The 18,755-nt window shown below is 51.4% G+C and overlaps 2 protein-coding genes across 8 annotated transcripts in view; both read left to right on the top strand.

The window, feature by feature from the left end:
- LOC147234781 (nck-associated protein 5-like) overlaps window positions 1–14,725 on the top strand; it is a 29,478-nt gene extending 14,753 nt beyond the window's left edge. The window contains exons 7-14 of one of the 7 annotated variants that reach the window (XR_015106048.1): window positions 1,865–2,047; window positions 2,199–5,014; window positions 6,427–6,541; window positions 6,891–6,960; window positions 10,889–11,260; window positions 11,428–11,523; window positions 11,719–12,696; window positions 12,795–14,725. Coding sequence is in view for 6 of the 7 variants with exons in the window: in XM_086145454.1 (XP_086001580.1) it covers window positions 1,865–2,047; window positions 2,199–5,014; window positions 6,427–6,541; window positions 6,891–6,960; window positions 10,889–11,260; window positions 11,428–11,523; window positions 11,719–11,720 (3,654 nt within the window). In the remaining variant the exon portion in view is untranslated. Of the gene's footprint in view, window positions 1–1,864; window positions 2,048–2,198; window positions 5,015–6,426; window positions 6,542–6,890; window positions 6,961–7,085; window positions 7,125–10,888; window positions 11,261–11,427; window positions 11,524–11,718 lie in introns of those variants that run through there. The other 6 variants (XM_086145455.1, XM_086145454.1, XM_086145457.1 and 3 more) reach the window with 6 other exon arrangements.
- A 1,211-nt stretch (window positions 14,726–15,936) lies between these two features.
- On the top strand, window positions 15,937–18,746 carry LOC147234780 (ly6/PLAUR domain-containing protein 1-like). Its single transcript, XM_086145452.1, has 3 exons — window positions 15,937–16,025; window positions 17,574–17,702; window positions 18,066–18,746. The coding sequence occupies exons 1-3, from the start codon at window positions 15,962–15,964 to the stop codon at window positions 18,299–18,301; spliced, it is 429 nt and encodes a 142-aa protein (XP_086001578.1). The 5' UTR covers window positions 15,937–15,961; the 3' UTR covers window positions 18,302–18,746.
- Window positions 18,747–18,755: the final 9 nt, after the last annotated feature.

Genomic DNA, 18,755 nt, shown 5'->3' with positions numbered 1-18,755 from the left:
TCATGTGCAATAATTCTCCATATGTGCAATAGTTCCATTGTCTTCTGTGCAATTACCATTTCCTGTGCAATAACCCTGATAACCCACGTTTTTGCCTGGTTAGCTTATTGGAGTTAGCGTGTTTCGTCTGAATTCCTTGAAAGTCTCCAGCCATATCAGTAAGACACAGTTGTTTTGTATTTCAGTGAAAAAAAAAAATCCATTCGTCCTGAAAGCGACGGCCCTCGCTGTCACCTTTCCTTTTTTTTTAGCTACATCTTCTGGTGAAATATATATAACCGCTTTTTGTACACTGTGTTATACTGTGGTCAACAGTGCTGGCCTACGCAGCTTATTGATTTTTATTACAGAGTGAAAATTTGAACATGGGCCGTATTTGGCCAGTGGACTGAACTTGTTCATCCCGGACTCTGTGCTCCTGATCCTTTAAAGTAGTAGTTTTCAGTAGGGGTGGTGGTCTGGAACTCGCCCCTTACTTGAAACCTCGGGGTTTCGGTCGGATTCTATCGCCGCTGTCAAATCTCGGGCCGGCTGGACACGCCGGCAGTAATTACTTCCCAGAATTAATCCACGCCTGCGAGGTCAAACGCGGGCTTTCCCATGGCACTCGTGAAATAAAGGACCTGTCAAATAAGGGGTGAGCATCGGCCGACGGCGCCAGAGAGCGGCGGCCCCTGGCTCCCCGACGCAATTATTTCCCATTTCACGTTAATTATCGGCGACAGATGACTCTGATGACTTTGAGGAAGGGGCTGGTCACCCAGGTTCTCCGGGACGGTCGATTGTCGATGGGGCAAATCCTGCCTACTCAAAAGGGAAGCCTAAAGAAGTAGAGTCCAAGACGGCGGGGTGCTGCAGCCTATCCCGGCTGTGATTGAACAAAGGGTGGGGTTTTCCCTGGACCAATCACACGTCTGGACAATTCGCGCTCTCCAGTGAAGCTCCTGCATGTTTTGGGACTTTAGGAGGAACCCGTTGGACCCGCAGTAACCCGAGCAAACATGGAGAATATTAAATCGATCAAATGGGAGGATTGAAAGGCAAAAACCGAAACAATCCGCGGGGTTTTTAACCGAACAGAAGGTCCTGGGCGCGTCCTGGCTCAGGTTCCCGTGAACCCGATCCAGGATCTGGTTATAATGAGGTGTTAGAGGGCCAGTTGGTGGGCTGATGGTGGTGCAGAAGCATGAAGGCGCTGTTTTGGAGTCATTGAACATGCAGGAAGTGTCATTTCCCAGCTCCCAGAGGGACAGCGACGGTCCCTTTGGCGTCTTCATGAGCCCACTGCATTAGGCGGGGAACGCCGCGTGCCAGAACGTCCTTTATCCCTCGCTATCCTTCCAAACTGATCCATCAGGAGGTCCCGCCGCTGCCTGTCCTCTCCTACTGCAACCACCAGGAGGTTACTTTGGAAAAGAAAAACCACATTAGCAAACAAAACACAAGTTCCCGTAAACCCCCTGCCGGAAGGAGCCATATCGTGGAGGAGCAGGAGGAGGCGCAACATGGAGGTTGATTTAGATTCCGTGTAGGCTGGCGGTGGCGAAAGGAGCAGTTTCCATGAAATATGGATGAAGAGCAGGCGCTGAGAGGCGATGCCACGGCCTCGTCACGCCACATCAGCGTTATCTCCCAGAAGACGGAGTATCTGAAAGGCTGTCGGAGCAGGAAACGAGAAGCCCGACCATCAGTTATCCCGGAGCCAGGCCTAAACCCTGCTCTGTCAATTCATTATGTCAATTATGTGTTCATTACAGAGCTGCCTGTGCTTATTACATTGTAATAACTCCATTACAATGTAGTAAGCATGCAATAAGCACATTTGAAAGGTTTTGCCTGACTCAATCTCCCGTCTGTTCCCCAGGAGGTCCAGAGGAACGGGAAAGCCGGCATCCCTGCAGGACGGTGGCCCAGCTTGCTGAGCCTCACCTGCCCTCGCAGCAGCGGCAGTGGCAGCAGCAGCAGCGAATTGTCACTGTCCAGCGCCGGCAGCGAGTACTCGAGCGGCTCCCACACCTGGGCAGAGGGGCGCGGCGTGTCCAAGCAGGTGGGTCTATTCGTCCACTCGAGTGCTCGCTTTTTAGCTTGTTAGCATAGCCTCAGCTTTCCTGTTTTCGGTGCCTTAAGCGGCCTTTCGGTACAGGAGCATGCTTCGGTACGGGAGACTGTCTTTACACTCCTGCGAACCTCTTTTTCAGGGAGTCACGGGCCGAGACAAGAGGATGAGCACGGGCTCGGTGTCGAGCAATCACTCGGCTCCGGCCGAGCAGACGGACCTGGGATGGAAGGAAGGCCACATTCTCAAAGGCCTGAAGCGTCTACAGATGAGCAGCTCCAAGGACGCTTCCTCGGTGGCAGCGGTGTCCCACTGCAAAGACTGTATGACCTCCAACGAGGGCATCTACTCACTCGGGGTCAAATTCGGCCAGCAGGGAAGCCCAGGGAAACAGGTGACACCCGCTAACAAGCCTTTTAAGGGCGAAGGGAAGGTCTCCGGCCTGGAATCTGACAACCAGGGCAAGGATTCGCCTGAGTTGCAAAGTAAGGATTCGGATGAGAAGCCAGCCAGGGAGCTCCTTTGTTTGGACAAACTGGATGTCCCAGAGACAGACAATGGTCCAGAGTTCCCCGCAGGCTCTGAGGGGAACTCTGGCCTCTTCCCCTCGCCTGTCACAGACAACTTTTCATTTCTGGAGGCTCCGTCAGTAAATCCTGGTGTGAGTCCAACGGACAGCTTAACCAATGTGAAAGAGCAAAGCCAAGGCTCCCTGGAGAAGCAGCCGCCCCCTGCTCTGGTGCTGAGCGACAGAAATAACAACCAGGAAAGATCCACCGACCGTAAATCCAGACTAGATCAACTGAAAACGCATCAGGGCAGGTTCGCTGGAGACACGAACACAGCCGCTCAGCACACAGCGACCCGGGCGCTGAGCTTCATGAGCGAAGCCCGGCAACGCAGCTCCTCCGCAGAGGTCCCCCACTGCAGGGACCAGGCGATCTCGCAGTCGCCACAGAGGAAACCGAAGCCTCAGCCCTGCGACTCGGCGAGGAAGGCTTTTATCCTGCGGAGCAAGAGTGCCGACGGCGGGCCGGAGCAGCACAAGCACGTTCACTCGCCTCTTCACCAAAAACTGATCAAAAGCCACAGGTCTAAAGGATCCGGACCCCCGGGGCCCAGTGTTTCCAACAAAAGGACCAGTCACGGTAAAATCCATGACTCGAGCAATTCAGACAAAAGCGAGGACCTCACCACCACAAGCGGGAAATCTGTCGAGCGTCTGCCACAGCGCTCTCCTCTGGCTTCCCCTGTGAAGCAGCCGAAGGTAGCGAAGCCTCCGGGAGCTGCAGATTGCCCCAAGAGCCCGACCAAGTCCCCCTTGCACATCGCTCGACTGAAATCAGGCAATGATTCTGTGGAAGAGGGTATATATGACAACCTGCCTTGTTCTCCAAGGAAACAGCGCCGCCAGGACCAGCACTGTGACTCGTCCCCTTCGGAGATGGGCTCCCCGACCCCGCCACCTCGCCCGGGCAGAACAACATCCCTCCTCTTGAGGTCCGGATCTGACTCCCTACCCAAACCTCAGAAGTTTACGGGTCAGACTGTAAGCTCCGCCCCTGGAAAGACAACAGCCAGCACAGCTAGGCCTCCGCAGACCCAGGTAGCTCCCGGTATGCAGTCGAACCCTGCGAATGACGGCCCGCACGTCGCCCCGCCGACGGACTTTGAAGGTGTCAAGCCAATCAAAGATACCAAAGTCTACAGCGCCCACTCTTCGAGGTTGCCCCCCGTACAAGGACAAGAAACATACGCCTCTGAGTCGGTCCGGTTCTCCATGGACAGAAGCGTCACGTGCTATAATGGAAACGGTGCTTCCTCTATGTTGCCAAATCAGAACATTTTGCAAAGGTCTCAGCAGAGCATCAGTGAGCCGAAACTCACAGAAGTCCTACCTCAAGCGTACTCCAATGTCTACTACCAGGGCGTCGCAAATAATCCCCCGAGTTCTGGCTCGAGGGCTTTCAAACGGGCTCTTCCGGTCAACGCTAGATCTCACGAAGCCATTGCCGGAAACGAAACCAACACCTTCTTGGTGTTTGGAAAACAGAACAAAGATGACAATCTCAAAGGGATCCAGACCTTCCAGACATTCGTTTGCGAACCGCAGTTGATCCCGGAGTGCGGCACTCACGACCGGGGTCGGAGGAAGGTCGAGACCCGCTGTAACTCCCTGGATTCGGATCCCAACGGTCACCCCTCGGACAGTGGCGTGATGTTGGACTGGGGGTTTGACGAGGAAGGCTGGCTGTTCAAACGCTCCGTGTCCGTGTCCACCAGACCCCCCCTCAAGCCAGTAATGGGTATGAACGGGGCCAAGGCTCGCAGCCAGAGCTTCGGCGCTCGCTACATGGACAGGCCGAGCTTCAACAGATCCGGAAAGGTGCGTACCCAAATCAAAACGCACTCGGGGAGCTCGCTGAACTCTCTCGGCGACGTTCTCCCTGGGACCATGAGCTGCTCCAGCAGCTACCACTGTCCCATGAATCGATCCCTCTTGAACAACTTCTTAATCGAGGAGGGCCTGGCGGTACCCTCACACCTGGGCTCGTCCAGCGAAAGGCTCCAAAGCCTGAAACAGCAGCGGGAGCAGGCCCGACGCCTTCAGATCGAGCAACAGTTCTCCAGCGCCTTCGGTGAGCCGGTTTCCGAAGAACCAGAGAGGCAGAGCACGATAACGACAATCGAGGAGAAGGTGATGCTCGGCATCGAAGAGAACCTGCACAAGTCCCAGGAGCAGGAGAGGAGCAGCGAGGTCAAGCAAAAATCGAGCTCGACTTTGGCCAACTGGTTCGGTTTTCGCAGGAGCAAGCTTCCCGCTCCCAGCGGCAAGAAGACGGATGCTACCAGGGTCAAAGAGGACAAGAGGGAGCAGAAGATTACGTCGCTGCTGGGAGTGAAGCAGACGAAGTCAGACAAGAAGAGAGACCGAAGGAAAAGTGACGGGAAAGACTGGTGAGCTGTTCCAACACTGAAGCTAACAACCGGGCAGCGCAGTGGTTAGTACCTCCTCCTCACAGATTCCCAGAGGACCGTTCTATGTGGAGTCTCCATGTTCTGCCAGTGTCTGCATAGGGTTCCTCCAAACAGTCCAAACATGTGGAAGAGGTTCACTGGAGTCCCTGAACTGAATTGTTCGCGAGAGTGTGAAAAGTCATATGCCTCTCTATGATGTTTGAATGAGAGGGTGAGGAGTTGTATGCCTCCATGTTGCCCTGTGATCCGCCGGGTGAACCAGGCCTCTCGTTCAATGACAGCTGGGAGAGGCTCCAGTCCCTTGTGATAAGCTGCATAGAAAATGAATAAATGATAAATAACTAGATACTTTAAATTCTGGTAATGACTGGATGCCTGATCTAACAACTATAATTCACTCCTGTCTTTTGGAGGAACTGTGTTTGATCTCCCTCGCTAGTTATTTTCAGACTTGTGTACTGATGTTATGAAGTTCCCTGACAACCAATCACGGACGCCGCGCCAATCGCACGCCTGCACGCCACTCTTTGGTTTACTCCAAACGCCATCTGAGGATGAAACCACGGCGCGGAGTTAATTTCCTCGCCGTAACGACTCGGTCATCGGAATCAAAGCAGAAAGGGATCAGAGCCTCGAAGAACTTCACTGTCTGACAAAAAGAAAAGACAGCTCAGCGCTTGAAGTTAACTGAAATAAAGTTCAAGTATGTTCTCCCAAGTATTATAGTAGCGTTAAAGTATACTTATCCTGCTCTTACTTTTAGTACCGTAAACCATACATTGCCGTTGCCGTGGTACTGAGATGTACAGCTATAAATCTACGCTGTCCTGTTACCACAGACCTGTCCGGATCTGTACCCTGGATGAAATTCATCCATACGTTCATTCATTATTTACACCGCCTGTCCTACACCCATCACAGCTGTGATTGGCCGTGAGGTGGGTTCACCCTGGACCAATCGCAGGGCTGCATCTGGAGACATACAACTATTCACCCTCTCATTTGCATGTGAATGTTGGGTCTCCAGTGAATCTCCTGCAGGAGTTTGCACAGTAGGAGGAACCTGGAAGAACATGGAAACTCCACACAGGAGGAATTCAACCGGAGGCCTCCCTCTGTTTGAAATAACAGTACCGTATTTCGTGAAGTACATCTTATTGAAAGTACAGCCAGAGCACTTTGAGTTTTTCTTGTCAGTCAGAAGAGATAAGCTTGGTGAAGTTTATCTCCAGCTCATGAAGAGCAAACCAAAGTCCTCCTCCAATTAACTGATAGGAGGCAGGCATCTTGAAAGGACGCCGTTGCTTTAGACATGGCTGGCGGGGGTCGGAGGAGGTACAGACTCATTTTTGGGACAAATTGGCAGTCGCTAACCAAACGCTGTGTTTCAGTTCGGCTGGGCGGAGGGAGTCTCACGACGCGGTGCGGAGCTGCATCTCCATGCCCTGCCCCGGGATGTCCCTCAACGAGGTCCAAGGGCGGGCGGACATTATCGGCGACACGCAGGTAACCGATTTCAACAGCGTCAGAGATAGCGGTACTTTTACCACCCCAAGTGCAGAGGTGACGTAGTTTGTTCTCCAGCGACAACTTAAATGTCACATGAAGAACTCTTTTGACCCAATGGGAGTTACAGATGGACCAAGTGCCGGATGCGTCCTTGCTGACACATTTTGCTAACCCCAACTGGGTTCTCCCAGAAAAAGGTTCTTGGTTCCGGTGAGCAGGCAGTGAAGGACCAATCAGGCGCAGACAGGAAGTCACATGCTGACCCGGTTCTGATTCAAAATCCCGGGAAAACAGTTTGTTCTTCAAGGGACAGGGACCTGAGGTAACCTGCATCTTCTATTCCCAGCAGATGACAAACCGGAGAGCCGACGGTGAGAACGGAAGCGCCGCCAGGAGCCCCCAGGATGCTGTGATAGGTACGACCCTCCCCTCACCGCACGGTTGTTACGGTAACCATCCTGAATCCTTTCTGTACTGGTACATGACTGAGCTGGACGTTAGCATAGCATAACAAGCCTGACCTCTGCTTGCCGTTTCACAGTGTGCAGGGAGAAATGAAGACCAAATATAACAAACCTCTGTAAGTCCATGAACACCGTAGAAAAGCTGAAGCTAAAGCCGATCGCTTGTTGAACGTGCAGAACGCCGAACGTCGCCCACCTGTGCTTTAATTCATCTGTTGGTTCTCCTCCATGTCGATGTTCCTTGTTCTGCCTGTGTCTTGTTCTGCGTGGCAACAGACGGAGACGTACCGTGGTTGGTTCTCCAGTGGAGTTGGGCCTTTAACTCTTTCCCCGCCAAAGACAAACGGGTTCTTTGCCCGTGGTAGCGTATCAGGCTAAACTAAGCTAGACCAGGAAGGGACCGTGGAAATAAGAGCCAGTGGTTGCTTTGGTGGACAGTAATAAATCCCGTCCCCTGACCCTGGAGATTCCCAATCAGGGATCTTATTTCTATTTCATGGCCACAAAAAAAGTTTGGACATAAGTAGAAGCAGCTATTGGAACCAAAACCTTGTGTCTCCAGGCAGCCCAAGGGTTGCGTTGGACAACTGAGTGGACACCGAACATCTCCAATGTCCCGCTTAAGCCTGAGGTCCTGAGCTGGGGACACACGACACGACTGTTACTATGGTTATAGATGTGGATCAGATCTGGGGTTCGCACTGATCCACTGGGGATCAGACAAACTACATGATTGGTCACATCGAGTGAAGACACCTCACGAGAGCCACACTTAAGAGCGTAAACAAACATTACATGACATTACATTACAGTCATTTGGCGGACACTTTTCTCCAAAGCGACTTACAAAAAGTGCAGTTCAGTCACCCAAGATCCGAAGTACCAGTAGTCAGAAGTCAGAAGTGACCACTCTACCAAATAGCCATCTCAGAACCATATGCATACACACATTCATGTCTTGTTTTTTTTTTTGTTTTGTTATTTTTTTGCTGGAGGGGGGGTTATCGCTAAGTGCGATTAGTGTGGTAGTGCTTGGTGAAGACAAACATGACAAACTTTTTTTTTTTTTTTTCCGAAAAACATGGCAGTCACTATTGTTAGCGAAGCTATCTTTGCTTTCTCCATTAATATAGTCCCGCCAGGCTTTGTAGACCCTATCCATCGTTCACCATCATCATTTTGAAAATCCTGACACTTCCCGTTGTCTTCTGACACTACTTCCTGCGTCCCGCCTCCTCTTTTTGATTGGCTGTTGGTTCGGTAAGCAGTACAAACAGACAGATTTCTGTGCCGATTGGTCAAGCCCACTGTCCCCAACTAGTAAAGCCAACTGTCTTTAACTAGCTATGCCCACTGCCCCACCTAGTAACGTCCAGTTGCCAGATAGCCACACCTACTGTCCCCAACTAGCCACTCCCAGTGTTTCCTCATCCTGGGCGAAATGAGGCCAGTTCATTTGTCGTGTGTCTCCAGCCTTGAGCCCATAGATGGCGACACCCTCGGGAGAACTTCATCTCCTGAGGGCAGATGTTTGGTAGAGTGAAGGTAGCAGGTAGCGTTGCTATCTGCCATCTTTTTTTTTCCCCCAGGAAAGCCACTGGCGGGGAAAGGGTTTGATGGCATTGATGTTGTGTGAGCTCGGCCAATCATTTTCAGTGATCCATGCAACTAACACTTGCATGTGCAGGCTCATCCCAACATAGAGCAGTGGAGCGGGGTGTTGCCATGGTGATGAACACAATCCGCACTGATATATTGATACGCCAACAAAGGATTGATAAGTTACCGAATTGCACCGCTTAAAAAAAGATATTAAAATGTTGGAGTTAGTATCAGGATAAGCAATAGCCGAGAAATTCAGTATGTTCTTTTATTTTTTACATTTTTTTTAAATCAAGAAAGTTAGCATTAGCCTGAGTGTTAGCCTTGTTAGCCAGTTTGTTCTTTAAATGTTTTAATTTTAGAAAACAGCGTTAGCATTAGCCTCAACATTCAGTGTGTTTATTTATTAATTTTTAATTGAAAAATAGCATTACCAGCCTAGAAATATAAAATTCATCATTCATCCCTTTGAGATCTTCATGTTGTTTGTGGCGACATGCATTTATTTTCCTGAAAAAATAACAGGAGGACAATTCCTTTTCCGCATCCGTCCGACGTTCACCCAACATCTTCACCTCGGCGTGAAGAACTTGTTCCTAACTCCTCCAGCCGGTCTCGGGTTTCGCGTATGTGGGGTTGTCGCTGGGGGTTGTCGTCGGGGTTGGGATCTAATTATGGGGTGTAATTAGATATTGGGCGGCCAGCAGGGTCGGCCGAAGCGCAAGGGTGAGGACGGGCATGAAGACGCGGCGTTTCGCCCATGATGGACGCTGCGGAAATTGCGTCTGGCAGGACGACACTGCCGGCAAGGTGCTGCAAATATCAGGCGTGTTTGCACGAGCGAGTGGCTGCCCCCAGGGGTTAACCACCTCATTACGATTTCAGCTACGCCTCAGAGCACCTCACACACACACACACACACACACACACACACACACACACACACACACACACACACACACACACAGTGCGGACATGGTGTCCGGACTTGCCGAACAGGAAGTTGTGTTCAAGAGCCTCTGGAGTGGCTCAGGAGGCGGAGCCAACACCAGCTGATTATAGGCTAAGGGGTGGGGTTATACCCGGTTGGGTCAGCTGTCAATCATCCAACCATTCATTTTCTCATCCACACCTAAGGACAATTTGGAGTCTTCGATGGACCTGATGTTTGTGGACTTGGGGGGGTGGAACCTGGAGAGAACCCAGGCAGGAGAAAATAAGGGGAGCCCAGTTGAGCATTAGAACCTAAAACCCTCAGAGATACAAAGATGCGACCTCTGACCCACCTTGATTCCCTGTGAATGACAGCTGACCCGTCTGGGTTAAACTCCGCCTCCTGTCAGCTGTGATTGGCTCCGATTGCCCCTTTGTTACCACGCAATTACAACTTTTCTGCAACATTCTGAATCATTCAGCGGATCTGAGGATTCTGGTTAGAAACAGGAGAACCTGTGTGTGTGTGTGTATGTATATATGTGTGTGTGTTGAATGATAAAGGGGGTAGCAGCTGCTGCTGCTGTGTGTGACGGCCAACAGGTCCCTGAACGCCTTGAGGAGGTGTGGCCTCCAGGTAGCTGTGACAGATGAATGCTGGGATACTTCCTGGGACTGGAGACTTCAGCAAATTCCACAGACACACACACACACGCACACACACACACACACTGATGTGTATTCCAGTCTCATTCCATGTCACGTCCTCTGTGATGGATGCATGAGCGCGGTCGCGGCGTATAGCGTGGCGTGTGTTCTCATCGCCGCCCTGCATCACCATGAGGAGCAGGAAGGAAGCAGCATCACCCCCCCCCCCCCCCCCCCCCCCCCCGCCCCAGCCAGACCCCTGTCTAACCAGAAGAGGCGTTCTTTATTTGTAGTTTGATCAGGCTGGCTAGCAGCTAACAAGCTAGCATGCGGGGCGAAACTGAAAATAGCTTTCCCCCCCCCGTCAGCCACACCTGAACCGGTCAACAAAACTTGAACCTGTCAATCATTCCACAATCTGTCAATCAACCATGAACTTGTCAATCAAACCTGAACCTGTCAATCATTCTCAAACCTGTCAATCAAACCAGAGCCTGTCAATCATTCCTGGCAGAAACAGACCCATCCTTCGAGAGGTTGATATTAAGGACCCCCCCCCCTTAGGATCTAGGTTCTAAAGAACTTTTGGAGAACATGGTGCTTTGAACGCCTCCTCCCCCCCTTCCTTCCTCCTTCCTTTAGCCCCGCCCCCGCCAGGCTACGCCCTCCTCCTCAGCTGTTCTCCTTGTCGCCATAGGCTCCGGCTGCAAGATGCGAACGTTGGACAGCGGCATCGGGACCATCCCCCTCCCCGAGTCCTGCTCCTTCTTCTCCTCCATCCTGCACCTCCTCCCCAAGTCCTCCTCGACCCCAGACCGGTCCCCCAGCGTCCCTGGCCCCCCCGGGCAGGAGGCGTCCCTCTCACCGTTGCCCCGGTGGAGGATCCCCTCGGGCCTGAGGGAGGGCGCCGCGACAGGGATCCCCGGCTCCCTGTCCGACTCCCCCGTCACCCACATCCACTCGGTGCCTTTCCCCACTGTGGCCTTCCTCCAGCCCCTGCAGCCCCTCCGGCCCCCGCCCGACCCTGCCTTGTGTGAGGCCCGGGTCGGGGGCCCCAGGGCACCGCCAGGTAAACACACGACCTATGAGAGCTAGCAAGAACGGGCCGCAGACAGACGGATCAGTACTATTATAGGCTAACACCTAGCGAGGGGTGTTTGGGGCAGCCTTCCGGAGCAGCTGGGGTCCAGAGGCTTCTAACCCAACACCCTGGATGTGTCATTTCCTTGTTCCCAGGCGGGCCGGAACCAAAGAAGATGACCTATATCAGAACCAGACCTCCAGCCGCCCCGGGCCGGCAGAAGGAGCAGACGCCCTTGCAGCTCGCCAACTGTAAGAACCTCAGACCTCCTGGAGTCAGAGACAGCCAATCAGAGGAGGCGTTGATGTTAATACCCTTAAATAGAGCTACGGCTATGGAGGTTCTCCATGTTCTGGGCGGGAACCAGAGAACAGTGTGAAGAACTATGTGACCTCTGCTCACCAGGGCACATGTAAAGCTCTATTTTTTTTTGTGTCCTTTTCTAGAGCGTCTGAAGCCGAACCAGAGGATCTACAGCTGGAGAACCTCCGCCCCACCCACCCTGCCCCCGCCTCCTGCTCCCCACGTGCTGGTGGCCATGTTGGAGCCAGGTTGGCCCCGCTGTGCAGCTGATCCCTCAAAATGAGCAACTGGACAACTAACAATTGGCCAGGCACAGTCCAGCATGCTAAGTGTAGCACCGCCAGTGCTAACAGCAAACAACCAATCAGATTGTGACTTTTTAGATATCTTAGAACAACAGTTTCCCCCCGGGTAGCGGACAGCTCGTCTGCTAGCCAAACTCTTCTCCGTTCTGAGAACGAGTACCGCATGTTTCCTTTATCCTATTTCTCTTTTGCCAAATCCCTCCTGCCAGTGCTTTTATTTTGTAATCAAGCTGCCGGGATGTTTTGTTTTGAAGGAAGCAGCCGCCGAGCTGAATGCTTCGGCATTAGCATCGCCACAGAGGATGTCTCCAGACCATAATTATCTTTTGTCAATGGGTACTTCCCGCGGTCGCCAACCAAACTGCGGGAATTGAAAGCGGTCACCGCCGTGGTAAAGCAGGGTGACGGAACCGGGCAGTGGCTGGTTCTCAAACCCCAACTCATAAAACCCTGGTGGTGTTGAAGAACCCAAAGCAGATGGAAGAACAACCAGGCTGCTCCTAGAACTCCAGCCATCTGATGATTCCCAGATTTCCATGGGAGCAGTGGAGGTTCTCAAGCATACAAGTGTAGCTGCCCCCGTTGGCTGCCACCATGGTGTGACATGGTGACCAGAGGGGGAACATCAGAGACATGGAGGAGTTTGCAAGATCCTCCAGAAGGTTCCTGAGCCAGTTCTTGAACGTCCGGGTCCTTCAAAGGGCACCTTCTGGCACTGGAAGTGATGGCAGGACTGCAGTTGGAAGGAACGTCCACTCCTGTGGTTCCACCAGGGTTCAATCATGGGTCCTATGAAGAACAGCTGACGGTCTCTAGGTCAGAGGACCTCCTCGCCGAGGCTCCCTGATGCTTTGCACTAACTAACCCGCTAATGTGATTCTTATGTATTCTTTATTTTTTATCTTCCTAACAAGAATGCAACCCAAGCACGCCGTCGCTGCCGCCACCCCCTGGAGATGAAGATGCTCATGTAAATCTGATCCACTACGCGTGGACTTTATCAGCGACGAGTTGTGCGAGTATATAGCATCACCTCGGCGACGCCTCCATCCGACGCCACTCGATGGCGAGGACGGCCTATTAATTGGACACAATGTTTATCGGACACTTATCGGTACGAACAGCAGATGAGTGAACCAACGGCGCAGTGATACAAAGGAGGACATCGTAACTTCTGTACACTGACACTTTAAAGGAACAGGGTATGGGTTTAAGACACAGCTTAAGGGAACAGGGCAAGGGTTTAGGGGACAGTTGAAGGGAGCAGAGTGAAGGGAATTTTAAGGGAACAGGGTAAGGGTTTAAAGGAACAGGGTGAGGTTTAGACTAGCAGAGTAAGGGTTTAAGAGGACAGTTCAAGAGAACAGGGTAAGGTTTAAGGTAACAGGTGAGGGGACGTTTAAGGGAACAGGGTAAGGCGAGGTTTAAAGGAGACATGGTAAGAGTTTAACGGAACAGGGTAAAGGGACAGTTTAAGGGGATATGAGTGCATGAGAAGGAGGTTCCAACAACCTGTTGTCAGTGGAGATGGTGGAAGAGTTCATGGTTCCACTAATCTTTAGAACCCGACCGGAAAAACTGTGTCCTTTCAGTAAAATTACGAGGTCGATATGGCTGGTACTGTGGCATTAGGTACTGATGGTACTCGGGTCTCTGATCCGACAACAGTACTGCACAATGTTGGTACTTTTACCACGATGATGAAACGCTGCAGACCCTGTGTGTCTGTAAAATTCCTGCGGGGAACCCCAACGTGGAATGACCTTCAGGTCGGGGGGGCGTCCGGACGGCGACATTCGTCCAATGAGAGCGCGTTGCTGGACAGTCGCTGTGGCGAGCAGAGAACGTGGGAAACCCGTCGTAACCCCCGACCTTGAACTCCTTTTTGAATCGCCCTTCCTCATTGGGCATCTAAGCTGCAAGTCTTTGTTAGCATCCTGTGAAGAAAACATACCAAGGCATGAATGGGCGGGGGACGAAATCGGCGCTGCACCTGAAGTCCCGCCCCTCCCCCGCGGCCATGACGTCGAGACGCGCCGGCGAGTTTTGCACGGAACCCTCAGCGACGGAACGACTGAAGGGCAGCGTGGGCACGGTGGAGGCCGTGCGCTAGCTCAGGGAAAAGCACGCCGCCGTGTCTCCGACAGACGCCGCCAGCTCAGGGGAACGACAGGGAGTCACATGACCCCACCTGGAACAGACCCCTCCCCCCTCCATGTCATTATTTTCGTTGTTTTACGAACTCAGTCCCGCTTTCAGCTACGCCTCCTTTCCCTGCACGCACACACACACACACACACACACACACACAAACCTGTGTAGCCGTGTAGTTAGCACACTCACCGAAACGCACACTTCCAAGCCACGCGGGAAGCAAACGCACCAGAGGGAACATATCACGCCGGAGCCATACTTTTTATACGACTAGCGGCTAGTGGCGCAGTTGGCGTGTAGCACGTTAGCCGGCGTCCGTATTTACCTCTCTGCTCGCTACGCGCGCAGCACATCGCACGGATTCTGGCGAGGCGCCGCGCGCCGATCAGGGAACGGCCTCCATACGGGTAGACGGTGCATGGCGTACATGTTTTATGTTGGTCTCGGGTTGAAATCCCTGCGGTTGCGCCGTGCTTTTCTAGCATTTACTCCGACACCCTGTATTTATATTCTGCACTGACCAGTGGATGGTTGCACACGATGTACTACTATACCGCCCTTTGTACTTTCTAATGATATCCTGATTACTACACCAGTACTATCAATGACGTCCTTTGTGTGAAAATATTATGAAATCTGTATATTACTGCGTACCAACAATAAAATATTTCAGTACTTTTACTGCACCGAGTACCTGGCGTCCGACTCAGTTCCTGGGGAAAACATTTGGAGCAGGGTTTGGGCTTTGGGTTGAAGAACAAGGGTTTGGGTTGAAAAAATTATTTGGGCTTTAGAACCAGAGCTTTGGTTTAAGAACCAGGGTTTGGCGTTTAGAACCAGAATATCGGCTTTAGAACCAGGATTTAGGTTGAAGAACCGGAGTTTGGATTAAGGAACTAGGTTTTGGGTTAAAATGGGCTTAAGAACCAGAATTTGAGCTTTAGAACCAGGGTTAGGGTTCAAAAATTGGATTTGGGCTTTAGAACCAGGATTTGGATTGGAACCGGGATTTGGGGTTGAGAGCTAGGATTTGGATTGAAGAACCCGGGTTTGGGCTTTAGAACCTGTATTTGGATTTTAGAAACCGGATTTGGGTTAAGGAACTAGGGTTTGGCTTTAAAAAATTGGATTTGGGTTTTTAGAACTTCAGAACTTTGAGAAGGTCCATCACAGCATGGCGGATCCACATTCTGTTCTCTCCACGTTCTCCAGCCTGGGTTCTAAAGGGTTCCCACGAAGCCGGTTGGCAAGTTATCAGTGTGAACCACACACACCTAGCTTGATGTACACCAATGAATAACAACCTGAGGCGAGTGGCCCCGCCCCCCTGGTTCTGACCTCACCCCGTGAGTGAATCAGATCCCCCAATTTTGGTCCAATCAGAGCATGGGAGGGGATTCGCCATGGAAACCCAACTGAGTAACAGGCTGGGAGGATCTGAGCCTCAGATCAACAACTTTTTTCTATTGATTTATTGATTGATTTCCTATTTATTGATCAGGAGGCCTTTGATCTCTCAACATCTGAGCTTCAATGGACTGAAGATGTCAGATGAAATATTTAGTGTGTGTGTGTCTGTCAGTATGTGTGTGTATACTCATACAGTATATAAGCATGACTAAACTCATGTGTGTGTGTGTTTCATCATTATCATCACCACCAACATAAGCATCATAACTCCTGTGTGTGTGCGTGCATAGAGTGACTGCTTTGTGTGTGTGTGTGTGTGTGTGTGTGTGTGTGTGTGTTTCTGAGTGAGAGAGCATTATGTCTCCCCATGTGTGAGTATTAATGTATGTGTGTATTCATGTTTCCAGAAGCATAATAAAGGTCCTGTGAGCGTGTGTGTGTGTGTGTGTGTGTGTGTGACAACTCCTGTTAGTGAGAATGTTTGTGTGTGTGCACACACACATTTTGCCTCCTATGTATGTGTGTGTTTCCCGCCATGCTGCTGCTGCTGCTGCTTCTCCTCCTCCGGACGCTCCGCTCAGGTACGGACCCGCCGCTGCTCCGCCACCGGACCCGGTTCCGGTTCTGACCCGAAGGGATGAGGGTGGGTTTGTGGGTCGGGTCACTTCACGGACCCCCGGTGTCCCGGGAGGAGGAGGAGGAGGAGGAGAGCTTCAGGTGCCGCGTGCCGCCGGTCGGTCCCGGTCCCGACGTCCGGTAAACTCTTGTGACGTCAAAAGAGGTATCGGGGTTTTACCGGATTCCGGAGCCCGGTGACCCGGGTGACTCCAATCCTGGGACTCGAACCCGCGGCGCCTCCGCTGCCCGATGGACGCGGACGCGGCGGACTTCCGGTGTGGCTCCGAACAGGTGTGTCGGAATCTCGTCTCATAATTTCTCATCCCGGTGAGACGAATGGATTATTATTCATCTACGGGCGTTTAATCCCGGAGCGGCTGCGGTTTTCTACGTCTGGACCGACACACACACACACACACACACATACTCACACACACACAGTTTATCGATCGAATGGGATTAAACCCGTGTGTTTACAAACTCGTTTATTAATCGATAATAACCTCCTTATTTCACTATTTATTTACTTATAGTGTGATACATCCCTGAATCCTGCTCATAGTCAGACTTTGCTGTTTCTAGAGGTCAAAGTCCTCCACGAGGTGTGTGTGTGTGTGTGTGTGTGTGAATATACATACATGTACACACAATTATTAGTTATTAATCCATAACACACACTCATGTAATAACTGTGTAATAATATTCACAGTTTTTTAAAGGTCCTTAGAGGCAAGTTTTTAACAGCAAAATATTAACGTTCATACGTAAATTATGTTAATAAGCGTCTTATTAGCATGTATTAAGTTTTGTAAAAATATTGCTGTTATTAACATGTAATAAGCCCCTAATAAGCACCTTACGACCAACACATTACACATCTTTAGCCATGATCACCTGGGAGGACGCGTGTGTTTCCCGGAGTGGATCAATTCGCCAATAAATTAGCAATCAAACTAATGGATCAGATGATGGGGTCTTTATTGTTGAGATGTTCGTGGGCTGTAAAAGTCGTCCTTCTTGGTCCTGACTTAAGGTTGTTGTCCAGACCGCCTCCGTGAGCGTCTGTCACTCACTGAATCTGAACCGACACGGCATTTGAGGACCTTCAGAAAAGAAAGAATTCCTTTCCCCGATTGGCCGATTACCAACTCACCGATCAACAATTCGATTAACATCTCTGAAAGCTGCAGGTTCTTGAACGCATCGGGGATGAAAGATTTCAAAACAAACCTTCGTTCTGCTTTTAATTACTTAATAGGCCATCATCATCAATGAATACTATTTCATTATTAATTTTAATAATTCATAAAGGTTCGAGTTGCAGTAAGCAGATGGAGGGAGGGGGGTGCAGTTCCATCTGTGCCCACATGGGGGCGCCAGACAAAGTGCTCGGGTCCGAATTCATGGAGGAACCAAAGCCTAGAAACATCTGGAGTCACCCGGATGCTGGACAGCGAGAGAACGAGGATAAAGTGTGTGAGTGTGTGTGTGTGTTTGTGTGTGTGTGTCAGGCACCTCGCTGCAGATCCAGTGCTACCAATGCGAGCTGCAGCAGGATTGCTCCACGCCGGAATTCGTGGTCAACTGCACCGTCAACGTGCAGGACATGTGCCAGAAGGAGGTGCTGGTGAAGGAGGACGGTGAGCAAGGGTTGGGGGAACATCCCATAATGATGTCAAAAAGAACCATGATCACCATCATCTTCATCACCTCCATCATCTTCACCAAGCCATCCTGACAATCTTCTTCATCACTATCATCTTAATCATCACTTTGTCACAAAACGTCATAATTTCGCTCATCTCCATCACAACCGTCTTCATCCCCAACATCATCACAACCATTACATCATCTTCATCACCATTATCTTCAACTTTATTATCATCTTCACCACCACCATCACTATGATCACCATCATTTTCATTACAACAACCATCTTCTATCATTCAATTATTGGTCATGTTTAGGCTCCGCCCCTTCAGCCAGCCCGCTATGTCTTCCAGGCGTCCACTACAGGAAGTCGTGTGCAGCGGCGGCGGCGTGCCTGATCGCCTCATCGGGCTACCAGCAGTTCTGCACCGGCCGCCTCCACTCCGTCTGCATCAGCTGCTGCAGCGAACCGCTGTGCAACGGCGGCGCCCGCCAGAGGAAACGCCCCCCGCCGTCCGCCGCCCCTACGATGGCCCCGCCTCCTCTGACCATGCTCCCGCTGCTGGCGCTGCTCGGCCCCGCCCCCTGAGCCAACGAACCAGCTCGGGAACGTCTCCCGTCCCATGAGGCCGGATTCATCCCATAATACCATTTTGTCTGGTCCCCTTGACGACGACCGAGATGCCATCAAACGGGCGCTTCGTTTATTTTCTTCTTGGATTTAAGCTCCGCCCCCTCCCTTCACTTCCTGGTTCAACACTTAGAAATAAAAAATAGCTGGCTAGCCAAAACTAGCTAGTGGTTGTCACCCCCAGCAACAAGCGAGAGGCAATTGCAGTAATCGATTACTTTCCTTGCTCCACCGCACCTCCGGATACATCCGGGAGACACACGGGGGAGATTGTCCAATCGGATTGCAGGGAAAGGTTGATCGTCCAATCAGATTGGTGGGGGTGACATTTGACCTTGGCATGCTTCTGTGGAAAAAGAAACTGCTGGCGGGAAGCTAACATTTCACACACACATACATAAACAGCTAAAAA

Source organism: Fistularia commersonii, chromosome 4 (assembly GCF_037954325.1).
Source record: "Fistularia commersonii isolate RoL2024-O1a breed Wild chromosome 4, RoL_Fcom_v1.0, whole genome shotgun sequence".
NCBI classification, from domain to species: domain Eukaryota; kingdom Metazoa; phylum Chordata; class Actinopteri; order Syngnathiformes; family Fistulariidae; genus Fistularia; species Fistularia commersonii.
Note: the sequence above shows the minus strand (reverse complement) of the source record. Positions and strands in the feature narration are given on the sequence as shown.